Raw genomic sequence first — 17,370 nt, 5'->3', positions numbered from 1 at the left:
CTGAGGTTTTACATTAACGTTAGCCTGGCATTATGCAAAGTCCATCAGATTCCTTAAAAAGCCAGAAAGGGAAAAGAGGTAATGTTAATATTGTCTCATGAACTCAAACGGCCCCAAAAGGAAGGATCTGTCTGCTCAGCCTGTGTTTAACTATGGCACCAATTCTGAATCATCCTTCATTTAAGAGAACTCCATTTTATGTAATAATTCCCACTGATCCCTTCACTAAACCCCGGCCCCGACATTTCTGTTCTCCCGCTGTCCCTCCATCTTTCTGTTTCACCCTGATTCCTCTCTTCCTCCTCTTTTTTCTGATTTATTGTTCACTACTCACTCTCTTTCCTCTCTTGATTGCATGCCTGCCTACTGGTGGTCCTCTGTTTTATTCAGTGATTAATAAAACGTGAGCAAGAGAGTATTTATTAAGAATCTTTTATTTGCCACAGAATGAAATAGGATCTAAATCCAAGTCTGTCTGAGTCCATATCTAGTGAAGAGACCAGAGTTTGAACCCAGATTTGTCTGATTTCAAAGTCCATGATCTCCTATCACGCCATTCTATCTTTAATCTAAAAATTCTTATTCACTCAGTCCACTGATTTCACATTTATAGTACATCAGACCTCCCTAGTCACTATCATACAACCTGTTTTATTTTTTTCAGAGTATGTGTTACTACATGAAATTATCGTTTTCCTTTACTGGTTTTCTTATGTATGGTCCACCCTCCTTCACTTAGGAGTCATTTCCTTACAATTAAGGACTTGTCTCATTCACCACCGTATCGCCACTACTCAGAAGAGCACCTATCTCATGACGGTTTATCAATATCTATTTCTTCAATAGATGAATTAATGTATAAGTGCTCTCTATATTTCAGCTCCACAAGTAAACATCCACAAGCATCATAGCATAGTGTAGCATAGCATAACATCATAGAGCTCTATTGATGCAAAGAAAACCCCAAATTTTTAGTATAGGCATTTTCAAACATATAGTAGAAAGAATAACATGACGAAATCTATATAAACTCTTAAAAGATTCATTAACTGTTAACATTCTGCCATATTTGTTCTCTCCCATGCTCTTTCTCTCTAATTCCCACTTTGTAATATAAACACATCAAAAAAGACTATCAATTTATATTTAGAAGATAGAAAGGACTCTTGCCTTGCATCAACAAGTACAAGATGAGAAACCCAAGAGTACCCAATAGAAAAATAATTATCTGACAAGATGAACAACTACACCAACTCTCATACAGACGCAAATTTAAAACATGAGGCATCCCTTTATACCTACCACTTTGGCAAAAAATTAGAAATGTCAGTGAGAATATGGAGAAGTAGGAAGCTTGTGGATCACTGACAGGCATGGGGAGCGATCGGGCCCTATTGTCTGGCAGCGCTCAGAGTGCTGCAGGATGTGCATACCCTGTGACCCCCAGTCCTCTTAAGTACATGTCCCAGAGAAATAGGGGCAGAGATATAGAAGGACTGATGTATGCTTGTGTTTATCACAGCAGTGTTTGTGGTAAAAGGAAGTTGGAAGCAACTCAGCTGCAATTTGCTAGGGAAATAAATAAATAAAGCATGGTAGATGTGCACTATGGAATATTATGCTCAGAGCAGAAGGACACATAGAACAATATGCATCAATCTTTGCATAGTGTGGAATAAGAAAATCAGAAAAAAATGAGACTGTAATACACTGTCACTTATGTAAATTTAAAACATACAAACACATGGCAACATGCTATATTTTTCAGATACAAATATATCCAAATGCAGTAGAGTGGGTTTCTATGGAGGGGTGGTGGGCAGGGAAAGGAAGACTGAAAATAAAAAGGAGAAATAAAATGAGAGTGGCGTCACAGGGATAGAAGATAATAGTATACCATGAATAGAGGCATGTGACTGGCCCAATTTTCTGTATATGATTTTTTAAAACTTTTTAATAAAACAAAGTAAAAGTAATAATGTCATAAAACTCTTCATTCATTTGAAAATGTTTGTCTCTTACTAACAGTATGCCATCAACAATGCACAAGGTTCATGGTGGTTGATCATCTCCCCATATAATTGTGTTTCTATCGGGTACCCGTTGGTTTCTCATTATGAATTCCAATGTTTATAGGTTCTCTGTATATGGACATGGTCAGATCAATAAGAATGTCACATTTTATGCTCACAAAACTGAATTAGAGAAAAGAAGGGAGCATCACAAATAATAGCATAAACTGATATCACATATACCTCTTGACCTGTGAGGCACTGAGAAAGACACAACACCACCTGAATACGTTCTTGCAAAAATGACTAATCTGTATTTAATAACGAAGAAACAATCCGACTAATCTGATTTTGACATTCAACATGACAACATGCCTGGACTTTTCAAAAATGTCAGTGTCATTAAAGACAATAAAAAGGTGAGAAGTTTGTTCTAGATCAGCAATTGGCAAACTATAGGCCAATGGATAAATGCAGCTTGTTTTTGTACAGCCCACAAGCAGACCATGGTTATATTTTTTAATTGTTGGGGAAAAATCAAAAGAAGAATAATATTTCATGAACCATGAAATGTATATGAAATTCAAATTTCATAGTCCATAAATAAAGTTTTATTGGCACACAGCCACACTCATCAGGTTGTCAATGGCTCTTTTTGCTCTGTAATAGCAGAGCTAAGCAGTTGCAACAGAGACTATATGTGGCCCATAAAGCCTAAAATATTTGCTATCTGAGCCTTTAATAAAAAATTTGCCAACTCTTTCTCCAGATTAAAGGAAACTAAAGAAACATAACTTCAGGCAACGAATGAGACTTGGTTGACTCAGGGTAAAAGAAAAAACATTATTTGTACAACAGAAAATTTCAATATGGGTAGCATATTAGATTAATAGCATTGTATCAATGTTAAATGTCTCTGATCTGGTGCTTGTGTAGGAAAATTTCCTTGTTATCAGTAAATATATGTTGAGATATTAGGGGTGCAGCTTCATGATGTCTGCAATATACTTTCAAATGCATCAGAGGGAAAATTGTATGTGTTCGTGTGTATATATATGGAGAGAGAGATAACAAATACAATAAAATATAAACAATTAATGGATGTAGGCGAAGGGTATATAGTTGTCCTTTGTACTATTTTTTCACCTTCTTGACATTTTTCAGAATAAAAAATATTAAAAGATAAAAAGGTAGACTTTTTTTAAAATAACCATTTTCTTTTGAGTTTGCAGGGAGACAGAATAAATATTTTCCTAAAATGCATCAGTTCACTCTCTTCCCTGAGGAAACACAATAAAAAGGATTTCCCAGCTCAGTTAAGAAACCTAGGGCCCCTCCTTAATTCCTCTCTTTCCCTTACCCACATGGAATCCACCTTCAAAACTCTACCTTCATAATATATCCAGAACCTGAGCTCCCCTCCACTGCCACCATCCCAGTTCAATCCACCATCATCCCTCACTTGATGCTCCAATAGTCTCCTTGCTGGTCTCTTCACCAAGTAGACTTTTACTCAGTGATCTTTTAATCCTATAAATGAGATTGTGTGATTTTCCTGTTCCAAACTCTCCCATGGCTTCCATCACATTTAAATAAAATTCAAAATCCTTAGCATAACCTATAAGACGTGCACAATACAGCCCTTGCTCATCTCCCTGATAACATTTCCCACTCTTCTCTCTCCTTCAGATGCGCAAAACATGCTCCCATCTCATGACCTTTATACTTTCTGTTACCCTTGCCTGCTCCCAAATCTCTTCATGTCCAAAATCTTCACATCGCTCAATACTCTGTCCAAATTTGTCTCCCCAAAGAGGACTGTTCTGCCCACTCTACCTAAAATAACCAAAACACTACCAGTAACTCTCTATTTCCTTAGCTTGATTTATTTTCCCCATAATACAACGTTTACATTCCTGGTGTCTGGTATTTGGCCTTTTCTAACAGTCACACATGAGAATGTTAACTCCATGAGGGAAAAAGAATTTTTTAATCATTTATTTTTATGCTAGCATATAACCATATATTTTTTGAAGAATACCCAAAGACTTCATTCATTTAACTAATAGTTATGGAATACCTATTGTGTGTGGCACTGTTGTGGTTACTTGGTCCACATTAGTGAACAAAACAAAAATCTGTGCCGCCATGGAGCTTACACACTATCAGGGAAGAACATTCTAGAGTGTGTGGAAGGAGAGGGGTCATGGGGAGGATGCATGCATGCTTGTAATACTGGACACGTATCTAAGGGACTCTCCAAACCCATCAGCAGGCAAAATGTGCACATTGCAACTCCATGAATGACTACATCAGCATTAAAGACAGGGGAGTCATTTACAGAGGAATGCAAGCTGCAGTTGGAAGGAAAGTTTGGAGAGAGAGCGGAAATGGAGGTTAGGAGGCCCAGAGCAAACAGTACTGGGATTGGGAGGCAAGAGAGACTACATTTTCTGGTGGTGGCAAAAATGACAGGAATATAATGGAATTAGCTGGTCTCAGGATTCCACCTGGGCCACTGATACGATGCTCCTTCCATTCCAACATAGATCGCTGTGGTGTGGGAAGCTGAATTTCATCAACAATTTGTGGCGCAGCCTGAATGGCCTTTGCACAAGTGTCTAGTAAGATAGTTGAAGAAGAGTTGTCTTGTGTCTCAACAAAATCAAACCTATGGAGAATTTTATTATATGTAAATTATACCTCAATAAACCTGATATTTTTAGAAAATCTGCCCATAGTGGAGACAGAAATCACAGTTGGGACAGGGTTCCAGATACCTTTTGGCGTTCTTATCCATATCCTATATATTAAAATAGAAACAAATTGGTTATTTATTTCTGTTTATTTGCATTTTAAAACCTTTATGGCTAACAATTTGCTTCCAGTGTAAAGAAGTTCAAGACTCCATAAGCTAGTGTTTCAGAGATTTCAGTATCCCTGAGTGGGAGCTGCTTGGGGCAGGGGGGTTCACTTCTGAATTGGAAAAGATATAAAGACAGTCCCGACTTAAGATGGCTAGACTTTACGATTTTTTTACCACGATGGTGCCAAAGCAATATGCATTCACTAGAAGCTGAACTTTGAATTGTGAATTTTAATCTTTTCTTGGGCTACTGATACATAGTACGACACTCTCATGATGCTGGACAGTGGCAGCCACAGCTCCCAGCCAGCCATGCAATCACAAGGATAAACAATGGATACACTTAACAAGCATTTGGTACCCATACAACTGTTCTTTTTCACTTTCAGTATTCAGTAAGTTACATGAGATATTCAGCACTTTATTATAAAATAGGCTTTGTGTTAGATGATTTTGTTTTTTCAATTTGAAAGCAGTCACTGTTTATTAACTCACCAGATTACAAAAATAATCATGGTAGATACTTTAGTTCATCCTTCTTATAAGTCTGTTGATCTGGTCTTCTCTGTTGCCAGCCTCTCCACCTTCTACAAAATGGGTAGTCTTTTTCTTCATTCCACCTCGTGGAGAAGACAATTTGAAGGGCCACAGGAAGTTGTTTGCTTCTTTGAAACGTTTTCCAACAGTATAGATCTCATGAATCAGATCCTCCATGCAGATAATACCGTATTTGCCAAGAGATCGAGCAATCAACACATTATCCGTCAGGGCATTTCGCTTCTTGTTGATTTTGCCATAACCACACTTTTGTAGATCAATTCATTTACTGACTTCAGGTTTGGGCACCCCCATGCAATGTATGGTTCCACAGTTCTCAGCATGTTAACTGAAGCCTTGTTGAGCTTCACAAATGTGCCATTGAAAATCTGACAGAGGTGAAGAAGCTGCAACACCTTTCTAACCTTTGGGCTCACACCACTGATACCTCTGATCCTGATGACAAATGTCAATTTGGGTTCCGCGGGTACGTGGAAGTTGCCGGCTTTTCTTGCCATCCTAGCCATTCGAATTTCAGTTCTGTACATCTGCCGGTATTCCTTGTGATCCTCCTTAGCTTTTTCATAGATAAGCTTCCTCCTTGCCTTTCGAAGCATCTTCTGGGCAAATTTCTTTCTCAGGCGCTTGATCTTAAGCTCTGCGAAATTCTTTCGCTTTTTCTTAAGGGTTTCTGGCACAGCAGGAACCTTCTTTTTCTTCTCCTCAGCACCTTCCATGGTTCCAGCCAGGAAAGAGGCTGTGTTAGACGATTTTTACCCAACCATACACTAATGTAAGTGTTCTGAGCACTTTTAGGGTAGGCTGGGCTATGATGTTCAGTAGGTTCGGTGTATTAAATACATTTTTGATTGAATGGTATTTTCAGCTTACAATGGGTTTATAAAGACATAATGCCATTGTAAGTCTGGGAAGATGTGTAGTTAGTCTCTCCTTCCCTGGGGGTCTAACCTCCTTGTGTCCTGGGAGACAAATTCAGCCTGAAGCTGCTCAAGATCAATGCACTGTAAACGGCTGGATGTTACAAGTACTCAGCTGACATTACTGTCCTCATTCAGTTACAAATGGTATACCTGGACTTTGAGCAAAGATACCAACCTACCCCTTCCTGTTTCAATAATAACACCTCCTCTCTTATCTGTGGGCCCCAAGATTCTCAAATCTTACTCTGCCTCCCTCACCTCGGCAAGGGTTTCTACCCCACTTCCCTGGCCTGCTCAGTGGTGACAATCCCATCAATTTGTATCCTACTCCAAATCCTCACCCTACTCCCATTCCCCAGACAATTACAGTCTCTTAGCCCAGAGTTTTTCCTGGCCCTGAACCTGCACCACCACTAGAGACAAAAACAAGTAGAGAAGCTGAACAGAGAGCTGAAAGACCACTCTTGTGGGTGCTTGAAATTGGACTTATAGAATAACAACAATTTTTCCTCTGGTTTATTGAATCTCTACAGTGTTCCAGGTCTTATATTAGATGCTTCACAAACACCTTATTTTGTTGTGAATCTTCTATTCACAACAATCCTAGAATACAAGTATTACTATATCCATATTTACTGAGGAAGTAACTGAAATTCAGAGAAGTTGTTTTGAAATTGGGATGCAAACCCAATTCTAAAAATATACTCTAGATTCTGAAGAATTTAGAAGAGAAAATGCCAGACACTAGGTTTTATTAATTAAAAGGAAAATTAATCTTTATTTGTAGACTCATAATTTATGCCAAATTCTGGCCACATTTTTATGCTTAGTTTTCATAGTTGCTTATTCATAGGATGGAATATTATGCTCATACAATTGAAAACAAAATAAAGAAAACATTATTGGAGTTTAAGTGCTGAATGTTGAATTCTGAAATTTGTAGACTAGCAAAATTATGGAATGCTTACAAAACTGATATCTTGCAAGCACTTAGAAAATGGTCGTCATCAAATGCCAATGTGGATTCACTGATAATACTTTATTGTCAATCCATAGAATACAATCGAAGAAATAAATAAATGAATAAATATCCAACTAGCCAAATTTCCATTTAATATAATTACTAAACTCATAGATATGGAGAATAACCAATTATAGTGTATTTGCTTTAGCAAGAGATTGGACAGACACTATTCTTTGGACCAGATGGGAAAATGTAAACCAGATGATAGCACAGTTTCATGCATATTCAGCTGATTTCCTAGATAGATCTAAAGAATGTGGTTTTCTAGAAAACAAAAGTTTTAACTTCATCATGTCTTTATCTATCTTTGATGTATATAGAACTTCCAATGATTCTGGGTCCACACTTGATCTGCCACAAATATTAGGACATTTAATAACTGACCTTTGAAATCAGTTCATATACTTTGAGAAAAGGATATGTTGTACAACATGCAATTGAAAGGTATACAATAGACTTCTTACTTCCTTTCAGTAGAGTAGTAAGCACTATACAGAAAGGCCAAAACAAGCATCTATCAACTAACCCAAGAAGTTGGCCATAAAAAATGGAAATGTTGGCTTCCCTGGTGGCGCAGTGGTTAAGAATCTGCCTGCCAATGCAAGGGACACGGGTTCGAGCCCTGGTCTGGGAAGATTCCACATGCCGCGGCGCAACTGGGCCCGTGAGCCACAACTACTGAGCCTGTGCGTCTGGAGCCTGTGCTCCACAACAAGAGAGGCCGCGACAGTGAGAGGCCCATGCACCGCGATGAAGAGTGTTCCTCGCTCGCCTCAACTAGAGAAAGCCCTTGCACAGAAACAAAGACCCAACACAGCCAAAAATAATAAAATAAATAAAAATGGAAATGTTAGCTAACAGTTAATTTATTTGGATAGGGCAAATTTGTCAAATTAAAAATATGAATTTTTCATATTTAGGTCTACCTTTTTAGAGTCTTTAGTATGTTTATCATTCAGTATCACTAATAAAAGCACTTCTAGTAGTACTATAAGCATTCAATTCCCCAATTCTCTTAATGATTTCTTTTAATAATATTTACTTTTATGAAAGATTTACTATATGCCTGGTATTGTGCTAAGTGCTTTCCATATATTTCCTTACTGAATCTATACACAACGATATAAGGTAAATGTTTTTATACCTATTTCATGGATAATGAAACTGCAACTGTGAAGTCAATTCTTAAGTTAGAACAAGAAGTTAGACAGTATTATACACAGCTGATAACTTTTCTTATTTCTTTTTATCAATAATTATCATTTTAAGGCCCAGAATTTTGATTTTATGCTAAAAAAAATAATATTAGCATGCATACACACATATACAAGAATATACATATGTGTGTATGTATATATATTTGCATTTTATCTGTGTGTGTGATTGTGTTCTTATGTAAATCAGAAAATCTGTATGGACTAATTTTATACTTTATAAATGTGGTCAATGTTTCTCCCAGAATATTATTGATGGTACATAACTGGCTGGCAGTTGCAATAAAGATTCCCCTTTCCTTTGCTTTTCTCTACTAAAAATAGTGAAATATTCTTGAGAATGTTTTTAAGATGAATGAATTTTCGTGGAATTCATTTAATCAACATATATCCACATTCTTCAACTTTATTTTATCAAGACGAACTGATGTTTCTTCTACATTATGAATTCTGAGCCTTTTCATAAATATTAAAATTTTCTTTAGTTTTTGACATATAACTCTCAATTCTCATCTCTCATCTCAACAGATCTAATTTAGATTTGTCGAATGTCCATTTTCTTGACCTTTATGGTTCTATACTTGATAGTTACTATAATACCTTTAGTCCCTAGCTCTGTGATTCTTTTTGTATTGATAGTTTTGATCCCTTATCTTTTGTTTTGTTCTTAATATTATGCCTAACTTTTCATAATTTTAATAACTGTATAGTATGTTGAGAGTTTCAGTGAATCTTTGATTAGTTAATGGTGCTGTCTCAACACCGAAATGGAAAATTGCTGTTCTGATTATTATCAATCAGAAATATTTCATAAGATCAGACTGGTCAGTCACCATTTTCCATTTTTTCTATAGTGTTAAATTTCCTTTGCTTGTTGATCTGTCTATGTTACTTAATTTTAGAGAGTCCTAAGACACCGGGTGACCTTTAAAGCAAAAGTAGACTGAACTCCATGGGTACAGGTTTTTTTGCATTGATGATCCATTGGTGCTATATTAAAATCAATTATGTATAGAGTATCTTTAATTTTTTTCTTCAGTAGTTATCTGTTCATCTTAAGCTTTTCTAATTTACCTAATTCTTTAATTTTCCAAATTCTGTCTTCTTTGTGATCTTCAGGGACAGGTTTAATATAGTTTTAAATTATTATATCTGATTAAATAAAAGAATGAATGCATTCACTTATTTTTTAAGATGCACGAATCTTGCTTTTTTCCTGGGCTAACTAGTGAACATTTCCTCCTATGGACAGCCTGTGAAATAAGAAGTAAGAGCAACCTATAAGGTGGACCGTAAGGTATTAGAAAAATCAAAGGTCAAAAGTTAGCAAAAGAAAGATGCAAGGTGGGAACACAATTTCTTGTAAACACTATATGAGTCAAAGGAAAAGGACCCAAAAATAATTTATATGAGCAACTGAACCCTGATAGATTTTTATTGAAATGAAAGTTTTACACTATTTTTGATTATCATGTCAGTATCTCCCAAATATCAGGAAGAGATTTTTGGATTAACTGACTATAATCAACTTTCTTCAACTTATTCCACACTCTTCAAAGTCAGCTAGACTAAAGACTAATCCTTTCAAGATATTGTCCTTCGTATACATCCTCAGGTGATTTCTCATTTGATGATGTGATGACGACAAGCTCAATATTCTCCAGCTTCCATCTTATTTATCATACTTGGTTCATTTCCAAGGACTAAAGGCCTGAGTCATTAAAAATTATATGCCCTATTTAAGCAGGTTTTCTGCATACTTTACTCAGGGAAAAAGTTGAATGCATTTTCCCCCTTATAAAATATGCTTTTTATGATTAATCAACATTTAAACCTGATATATAACTAGATGCCTCTCAGCCTCATACCTTCTTGGTGCATAATTCTTGAGAAAAGCAAACTTAAATAAAGACATCCTTGCACAATGTCCCATCCCCAACCCCAGGTAGTTATATTTTGGGGAAAAAAACCCCAGAGCTATAAATTCCTTTTATCAGCCTATGCATTTTAACCTGCTTTCATTAAATACAGAAGCTAAAACACCCCTCCCTTCAGGTAAATTTAACCAACTGATTGTTTCAAAATAACAAATCATTTATACTCCTTATCTTACTGCTTCTTTTTTAAATATGCATTTTTATTAAAATATATGTTTTCTATGTGATTTAAGTGAATACTTATTTTAAAATAAAAGTTTCTGATTGCTAAGATTATTTCAGAGAAGAAAAGATGAACTATACCAATAGCATTCCAGCAAATGAAATAATAGCTAAAAAAGATAATAAATACAGCTAACATTTGTGGTAACTCATTTAATCCATACAACAATCCTATGAGGCAAGTTACTATTATTAGTATCTCCATTTCACAGATGAGGAAGCCAAGACAAGGAAAGGCTGATAGCTATGTCAGAGATCCCACAGCTGTGCTAGTTTTAGTAAGTAATGCATGCAGTGTTCCAAGCACTGGAGCTCAAGACTTCATCACCATGTTATTCCCAATCCATTCTCTATTGCTCCATTTTGGAAACTCCCATGTTTTTATTTCTTCATCACTGCACTAACAATCTCTACATGGTCTTCGAAATAATCACTTTAAAATTTTGCTTACTTAATATTCGTAATTATTTACATGTTCCTCAAGGGTAGGAATTTTTCTTTTACTGAAAGGGGGGTTCTATGTTTCCTAATTCTTAACCTGGGACATGTGCAGTTTGAAAATGTGGTTTTTGATACAACCCTCTGCTCGTTATCTGCATCTCCCATACCCACATTCTCCCTCAGTTAAGAGAGCTGCTAAACCTGTTCATATAGTGGAGTATACAATGAGCTTTGTGAGCACATGATAGTGGTATGTTTATTCCAAACAGAAACAACTTACCAGAAGAAATTATGGTAATCATTGTTTAAGGAAGGCTTCAAGTTAGAAAGAGGAATTTGGGCAAGGGAGAGTGCTTATTAAAATTCCTCCCTGGGCTTCCCTGGTGGCGCAGTGGTTGGGAATCCGCCTGCCAATGCAGGGGACACGGGTTCAAGCCCTGGTCCGGGAAGATCCCACATGCCGCGGAGCAACGAAGCCCGTGCGCCACAACTACTGAAGCCTGCGTGCCTACAGCCCACGAGCCGCAGCTGGAGAAAGCCCGCGCACAGCAACGGGAATGCAATGCAGCCAAAAATAAATAAATAAAATAAATAATAAAATTCCTCCCTATCTCCCCCAAAAGTACCAAATAACTAAGCTCAACTCAACACAACACTATTTAACAATAAAAGGAATGGAGACAGTGAACAAGGTGTCATGTTGCATCCTATTCTACCACCAGGGCCCTGCAGAGTCAGGTCTTCTCTTTTTGGGAATATGTGGCTACCGATGCATGTAATGGTTTTATTAGATTGCCGTCTATGAGTAACATCTCAACGGACAGACATATCCCCCTACTCCTCACAAGAGCTGTATCTTCATATAATGCCTCCATCCTAGAAACTCCCACTCATCCAGCAAAGTAGGATCCAATCTTCCCTCATACATCTACCCCAAGGCTGTAGCATCAGAAGCAGAGACTGTACTCTCATTAGCTTGCTTCTCCTTGAGACCCACTCAGAAAAGCAGAGAAATTAATCACTACTGGTCTACTTCAGCTTCAATAAAAGTTTAGTAATACTTAACAAAATATTATTGTGGCCAAGTTTCACTGCCCAATACAATGTTATTTCTAGTTAATGTACTCCAAGCAATGTATTTTTAAAACAAATCATTCAGTATGAAGTGTAGTTTTCTTCCTTCTCAAGGTAGGAGGAGGAGGTTATCATGTGTAGGATAGTCAGATACACAGTCTGATACCTGCTCATCTTTCCTTCTTGAACTTGCAAGAAATGTATATTTAGAGAACTTCAAGAAATCTTTTTTTTTTAATAAATTTTATTTATTTTTTGGCTGCATCGGGTCTTTGTTGCTGCGCACGGGCTTTCTCTAGTTGCAGCAAGTGGGGGCTACTCTTCGTTGCGGTGCGTGGGCTTCTCATTGCGGTGGCTTCTCCTGTTGCAGAGCACGGGCTCTACGTGCACAGGCTTCAGTAGTTGTGGCACATGGGCTCAACAGTTGTGGGTCACAGGCTCTAGAGCGCAGGCTCATCAGTTGTGGTGCATGGGCTTAGTTGCTCTGCAGCATGTGGGATCTTCCCGGACCAGGGCTTGAACCCGTGTCCCCTGCATTGGCAGGCGGATTCTTAACCACTGAGCAACTAGGGAAGTCCCGAGAACATCAAGAAATCTATTAAATGGCATATGATTAAAAAATAAAAATGAGGCGAGCTCATGTACATATTCAGAAAACAAATGATATACACAATAAACATATAAATTATCAACTGTTTCTATGATTTCTCATTGATATTTACTTGCTGTTTCCTCATTTGTTTTGTTTTCTACTATCAATCACTAGTAGACATAAGAGATGGGGAAGAGACTCAACATTTACTGAGTTCCTCCATGGTGGACACACTCAACTTCATATTCAATACTTCATTTCAACTTGAAAACAACCTGATAGGATATATAGGTAGGTGATATTCTCATTTTTTCAGATCAGGGAGTTGACTGCAGGGCCATACTTTCTCCGCTGCATAATGGTGACAACCAAAATTTTAATATATCAGCCAAAATTTTTAAATAAAGAGAAATATATAGTTTGCTTTCTTTCTTATTGAAGTATAGTTGATTTACAAGGTATACCGCATAGTGATTCAGTATTTTTAGATTATACTCCACTAACAGTTATTACAAGTTATTTCCCTCTTCTTAAAAGGAAGGATTACACAGAGAGGTGACAAAGATTACCAAAGAAGAGGCTGTTAAAAGGGAAAAGAAGAAGTTCTTGGATAAATCCACGGGAACACCGGTGTTTAAGGCGTCTCCAGAGTTCAACATCTTAGTTTAGTTTTATGAGAACAAAGATCATGATTCCTAAATTATTTTTCTGGCTCAAGAGTGTACACTGGTGCTTCACTGCCTACTGAATCAAGCCCAAACTTCTCTTATTGGTATACTAATTCCTTTATAACATATGCTTATGCAATCTTATTTCATCCTACCTTATTTCATCCTACCTACTCAACTTTCAGTGTCTGTCTTCTACATGTGCCTAGTTCATTCTCACTTCCCTGACCTTTTCATAGAAATAGCTCCCTCCTCCTCTCAGCTATCCCAAATCTACACCTTGTTCAATACACCTGTTCAAACCCATTCTTCCCCCACAGAACTTTCCTAGATAATGCTTCCATTTATCCCTTTTTACTCTCTCATATAGTTAACCCTCGATCATAAATCTTTTATTGCACCCTAACCCATTAATTTCTCTACATTTTTTCCCATCAACAAAATTGAGGACTAAGGCCATACATTTTACTCCACTTATACCGCCTTCTTCACTCAGTCATCTGCTGTGTACATAGATGAATTCAACAAATTCATGTTGACTTATCTATTGACTTCTGACATGAACGACATACAAATACCTTGGACGCCAAATGATCATTTCTAGAGAACCCAGTAACAAATGCCAAAATAAAGTTATGTATGGTTGAATTTTATTTTGTTTTTAGGTTCTGTTTCTGAATATTAGGGATTTGAAATAAGAATAATGTGCAGGAATTGTACATCTCAATGAACATCTAAGTAATGTATATTTTAACTGAACAATCCTTTGATGGGTGGAAGCAGTGCAGAGCAGGAGAAATGACTGCCTAGGTTTACATCCTGACTTAACCACCAGTTAGATTCGTTATTTTGGCAAAGTTACTTAATATCTGTTTTCTCATTGGTGAAATGGGAATGATAATAAAACCAACAACATAAAGTTTTGATGCGACAAATGAAAGAACATAAATGAAACATGCCATGCCTAGCACATGTTAAGTAGCCAATAAATAAGCAAATAGTCTATATCTTGATTATGGTGGTCGTTATAAAACTGTATACATTTGTCAAAACTCATCAAACAATATATTTGACTTTTACTGTATGTAAGCACCATAATAAACCTGGATTTTACAATAATGATGTTTTAAAATGAATAAATACAGGCTAGGCAGCCAAAATCACAACCAAAGTCGTATCACAGATTCCAGCTGCTGCAGACACCGCCACCAATGAAGCTCAGCGTGGGACATTAGGTGCTGCTGCTGACACTACTTGAGCTGCCACATTACTAAAATAAATCCTCATCTTTCCCTGCTTTTTTGCATCACTCACTCCCAATTTAAAGTCCCAGATAGAAGCACAGGAACACATGAACACATAACTGCAAAGGACGTTGGGTAATAGAGTATCGTGTCTTGGCTTCTATAGTAGGAAACTGGCCAGATCTCAAATGAAGGAGAATTCTCAGGCAAAGAAAAGAAAAAAGGTCAACTACACTGCAACACTGAGAAGTCTTTCAAATTAATAAGCGCACATCAATGCAACATTGGAGAAAGTATTTAGAACAGCAGCATGTCACCCCCCAAAAATAAACATTTGAAAATATTTCATCTCACTAGTAATCAAAGTATATTAAAAGTATAATAATGTATTTTTTAAATAAATTCGGTAAATTCTTTTTTAATAACCCAGATTTGGAGAAGGTTTGAGGAAATAAGTACTTTATAAATCACGATGAGAGGACCTATTGCTATTATAATATTTCTAGAGGACATTTGGCAAATATCTATTAAAAGCTTCAAAATTTTTCATGCTCTTTGACCAAGTAATTTCACTTCTAGGAATTCAACCTATAACATATTTTCAGAAATACACAAGGACAGATAAACAGATATTGGTTCTAATAGCAAAAACTTGGAGAAATTATCAAAGTCCAGCTATAGGCAATTGATTACATAATTTGTATGATATTGCTTTTACTTTGGAACATTAATCACATAAAATTGTGTTTACACATTTTAATATGAAAGATGTTCACTTCATTGAGATCGAATTTATCAAGCATTAATGTACAGCTGATTAAGTATCTTCACTGACACAGAAAAATATTGTAACTATACATGTAATTTTTGAGTGCTATTATTATGGTGATATCATAAGTGGTTTTGGGGTTTTGTCCATCTATTTTTCTGAAAATTATTTAACAAATGTGTCTTTTATAATGAGAAAAACAACAAGCTTATTTTTTGAAGTTAGAAATTGTCCCTTCAGCCTACAAAGACACATTTCCCTTAACTAATCACTACGTATCTATAATCTCTCGATTTATCCAAGTCTATTTTGAAACTAGTTTTGCATTTCCACCAAAACCACCTCTTTCAATACCAAATTTCGTATGTTTACTACCTGCTGCAAATTATATTTCTTTTTATTTGTGTTAAAAATTTCCTCTTTTAAACTTCCAAATAAGCTTTCACAAGCAGGGAATTAACATTTATTGAACACCTACTATGTGCCAGGATCTATTTAAATCCCATTCACATATGTTCGTTCATTTGCATTTAAGTCTGGTTCCAATTATACATAACTCTCATAATTTGACAGACATCAATCATTTTTCATTTTAGCCTGCATATTGCCAGACAGATGAGAGCAAATATTTTTAGATTGTCCTCAGATGGCAGCACTCACATTCTCTTGATTCAGTTCAGGTGCCCTTCTCTGGACATTCTCTAGCTATTCCACTGGTTGCAACATCCAAAATTCCACACATTGATCTCCTGACTCTAATACCCCTTATGATAATCCCCAGAAATAGCCAGCATTTTGAGAAACATGTTGCTTTCCTGTGGGAGAATCTACCCTTAGAAATCTCTCAAGTAACTCTCAGTTCTTGGGAATGAAAAGATCAGCAGAATAGTTTATCAGTGTTTTTAAAATATAAATGAAACCTACTTGTCACATATCTGAGGTCTTGTTAATTATGTAACAACAAATGCTTCCACAGCAATATATCTCTCAGTTTCTATTTTTCATGAGGTTTCTACCTTTTGGGAGAGGATCTTATTCATTCTTTCCCTGTGCCTTGTCTGGACAAGAAAGATATGGTTCTATCCCAGTTTGATCTGGAAGCCCCAAGCAACATAATTATCATTAAGCAACACTTTTGCTTCTGAGGTCAGAAAAAATCCCAAGGATTGAAAAATAGAAACAAAATCTGTTCTTTTAGTTCAGCAATATAGTAGGTTGGTACTAAGAGGTTTTGTCTAAAAGTGAGTCCGTTTCTCTCTCTCTGTCTCTCTCTCTGTCTCTCGCTCTGTCTCTCTCTTTCTCTCTCTCTCTCTCCTCCTTCTTCCTTCCCTCCTTCCCTCCTTCCAGCAAAACACTGTAAACCCATTAGAGCTATTGGCTTAAAGGCTTCTTGAAATATGAATGTGCAAAGTATGGCAGTGAGTCACAGAGTAAACTTGGTAACCCTATATGGAGCAGGTCTCTCTACAAGATCAACCTAAAAACCTCCAGTTTCTATTCTCTAGGAGCTAATGGACTAAGAAAACTTGATAACTAACACATGATTTTATATCTCATTTTTAAAGCTTTATTACTGCAATGAATTTGGGTACTGGTCCATGGAGTCAAACCCAAAAAGAACTCCAAATGGAGATAATGAAAATTATGGGGCAGACCAAGAGGAAATCAAGCAGAAGTCCTAAAATAAATCAAATACTCTATAAAGCCGTACATGAATGCCAGGGTCTGTGAACAGGATTACGATATGCCTTATAGAACATTCATGTTATATGAGGCTTTTACTCTAAAACTCATAGAATCTAATGATTCTCAAGGTTTTAAAGGAACTA

The 17,370-nt window shown here is 36.6% G+C and overlaps 1 protein-coding gene across 1 annotated transcript; it reads right to left on the bottom strand.

Annotated features, from left to right (window-relative positions):
* Positions 1-5,380: 5,380 nt before the first annotated feature.
* Positions 5,381-6,166, bottom strand: LOC116756729 (60S ribosomal protein L7-like). Its single transcript, XM_032637618.1, is given in 2 exon segments — positions 5,381-5,679; positions 5,682-6,166. Coding segments are annotated over 2 exon segments (747 nt in total). The 5' UTR covers positions 6,153-6,166; the 3' UTR covers positions 5,381-5,403.
* Between the last annotated feature and the right edge of the window lie 11,204 nt (positions 6,167-17,370).

The sequence above is a fragment of the Phocoena sinus genome, chromosome 7, assembly GCF_008692025.1.
Source record: "Phocoena sinus isolate mPhoSin1 chromosome 7, mPhoSin1.pri, whole genome shotgun sequence".
NCBI lineage: Eukaryota > Metazoa > Chordata > Mammalia > Artiodactyla > Phocoenidae > Phocoena > Phocoena sinus.
This window is presented reverse-complemented; position numbering and strand designations above follow the sequence as displayed.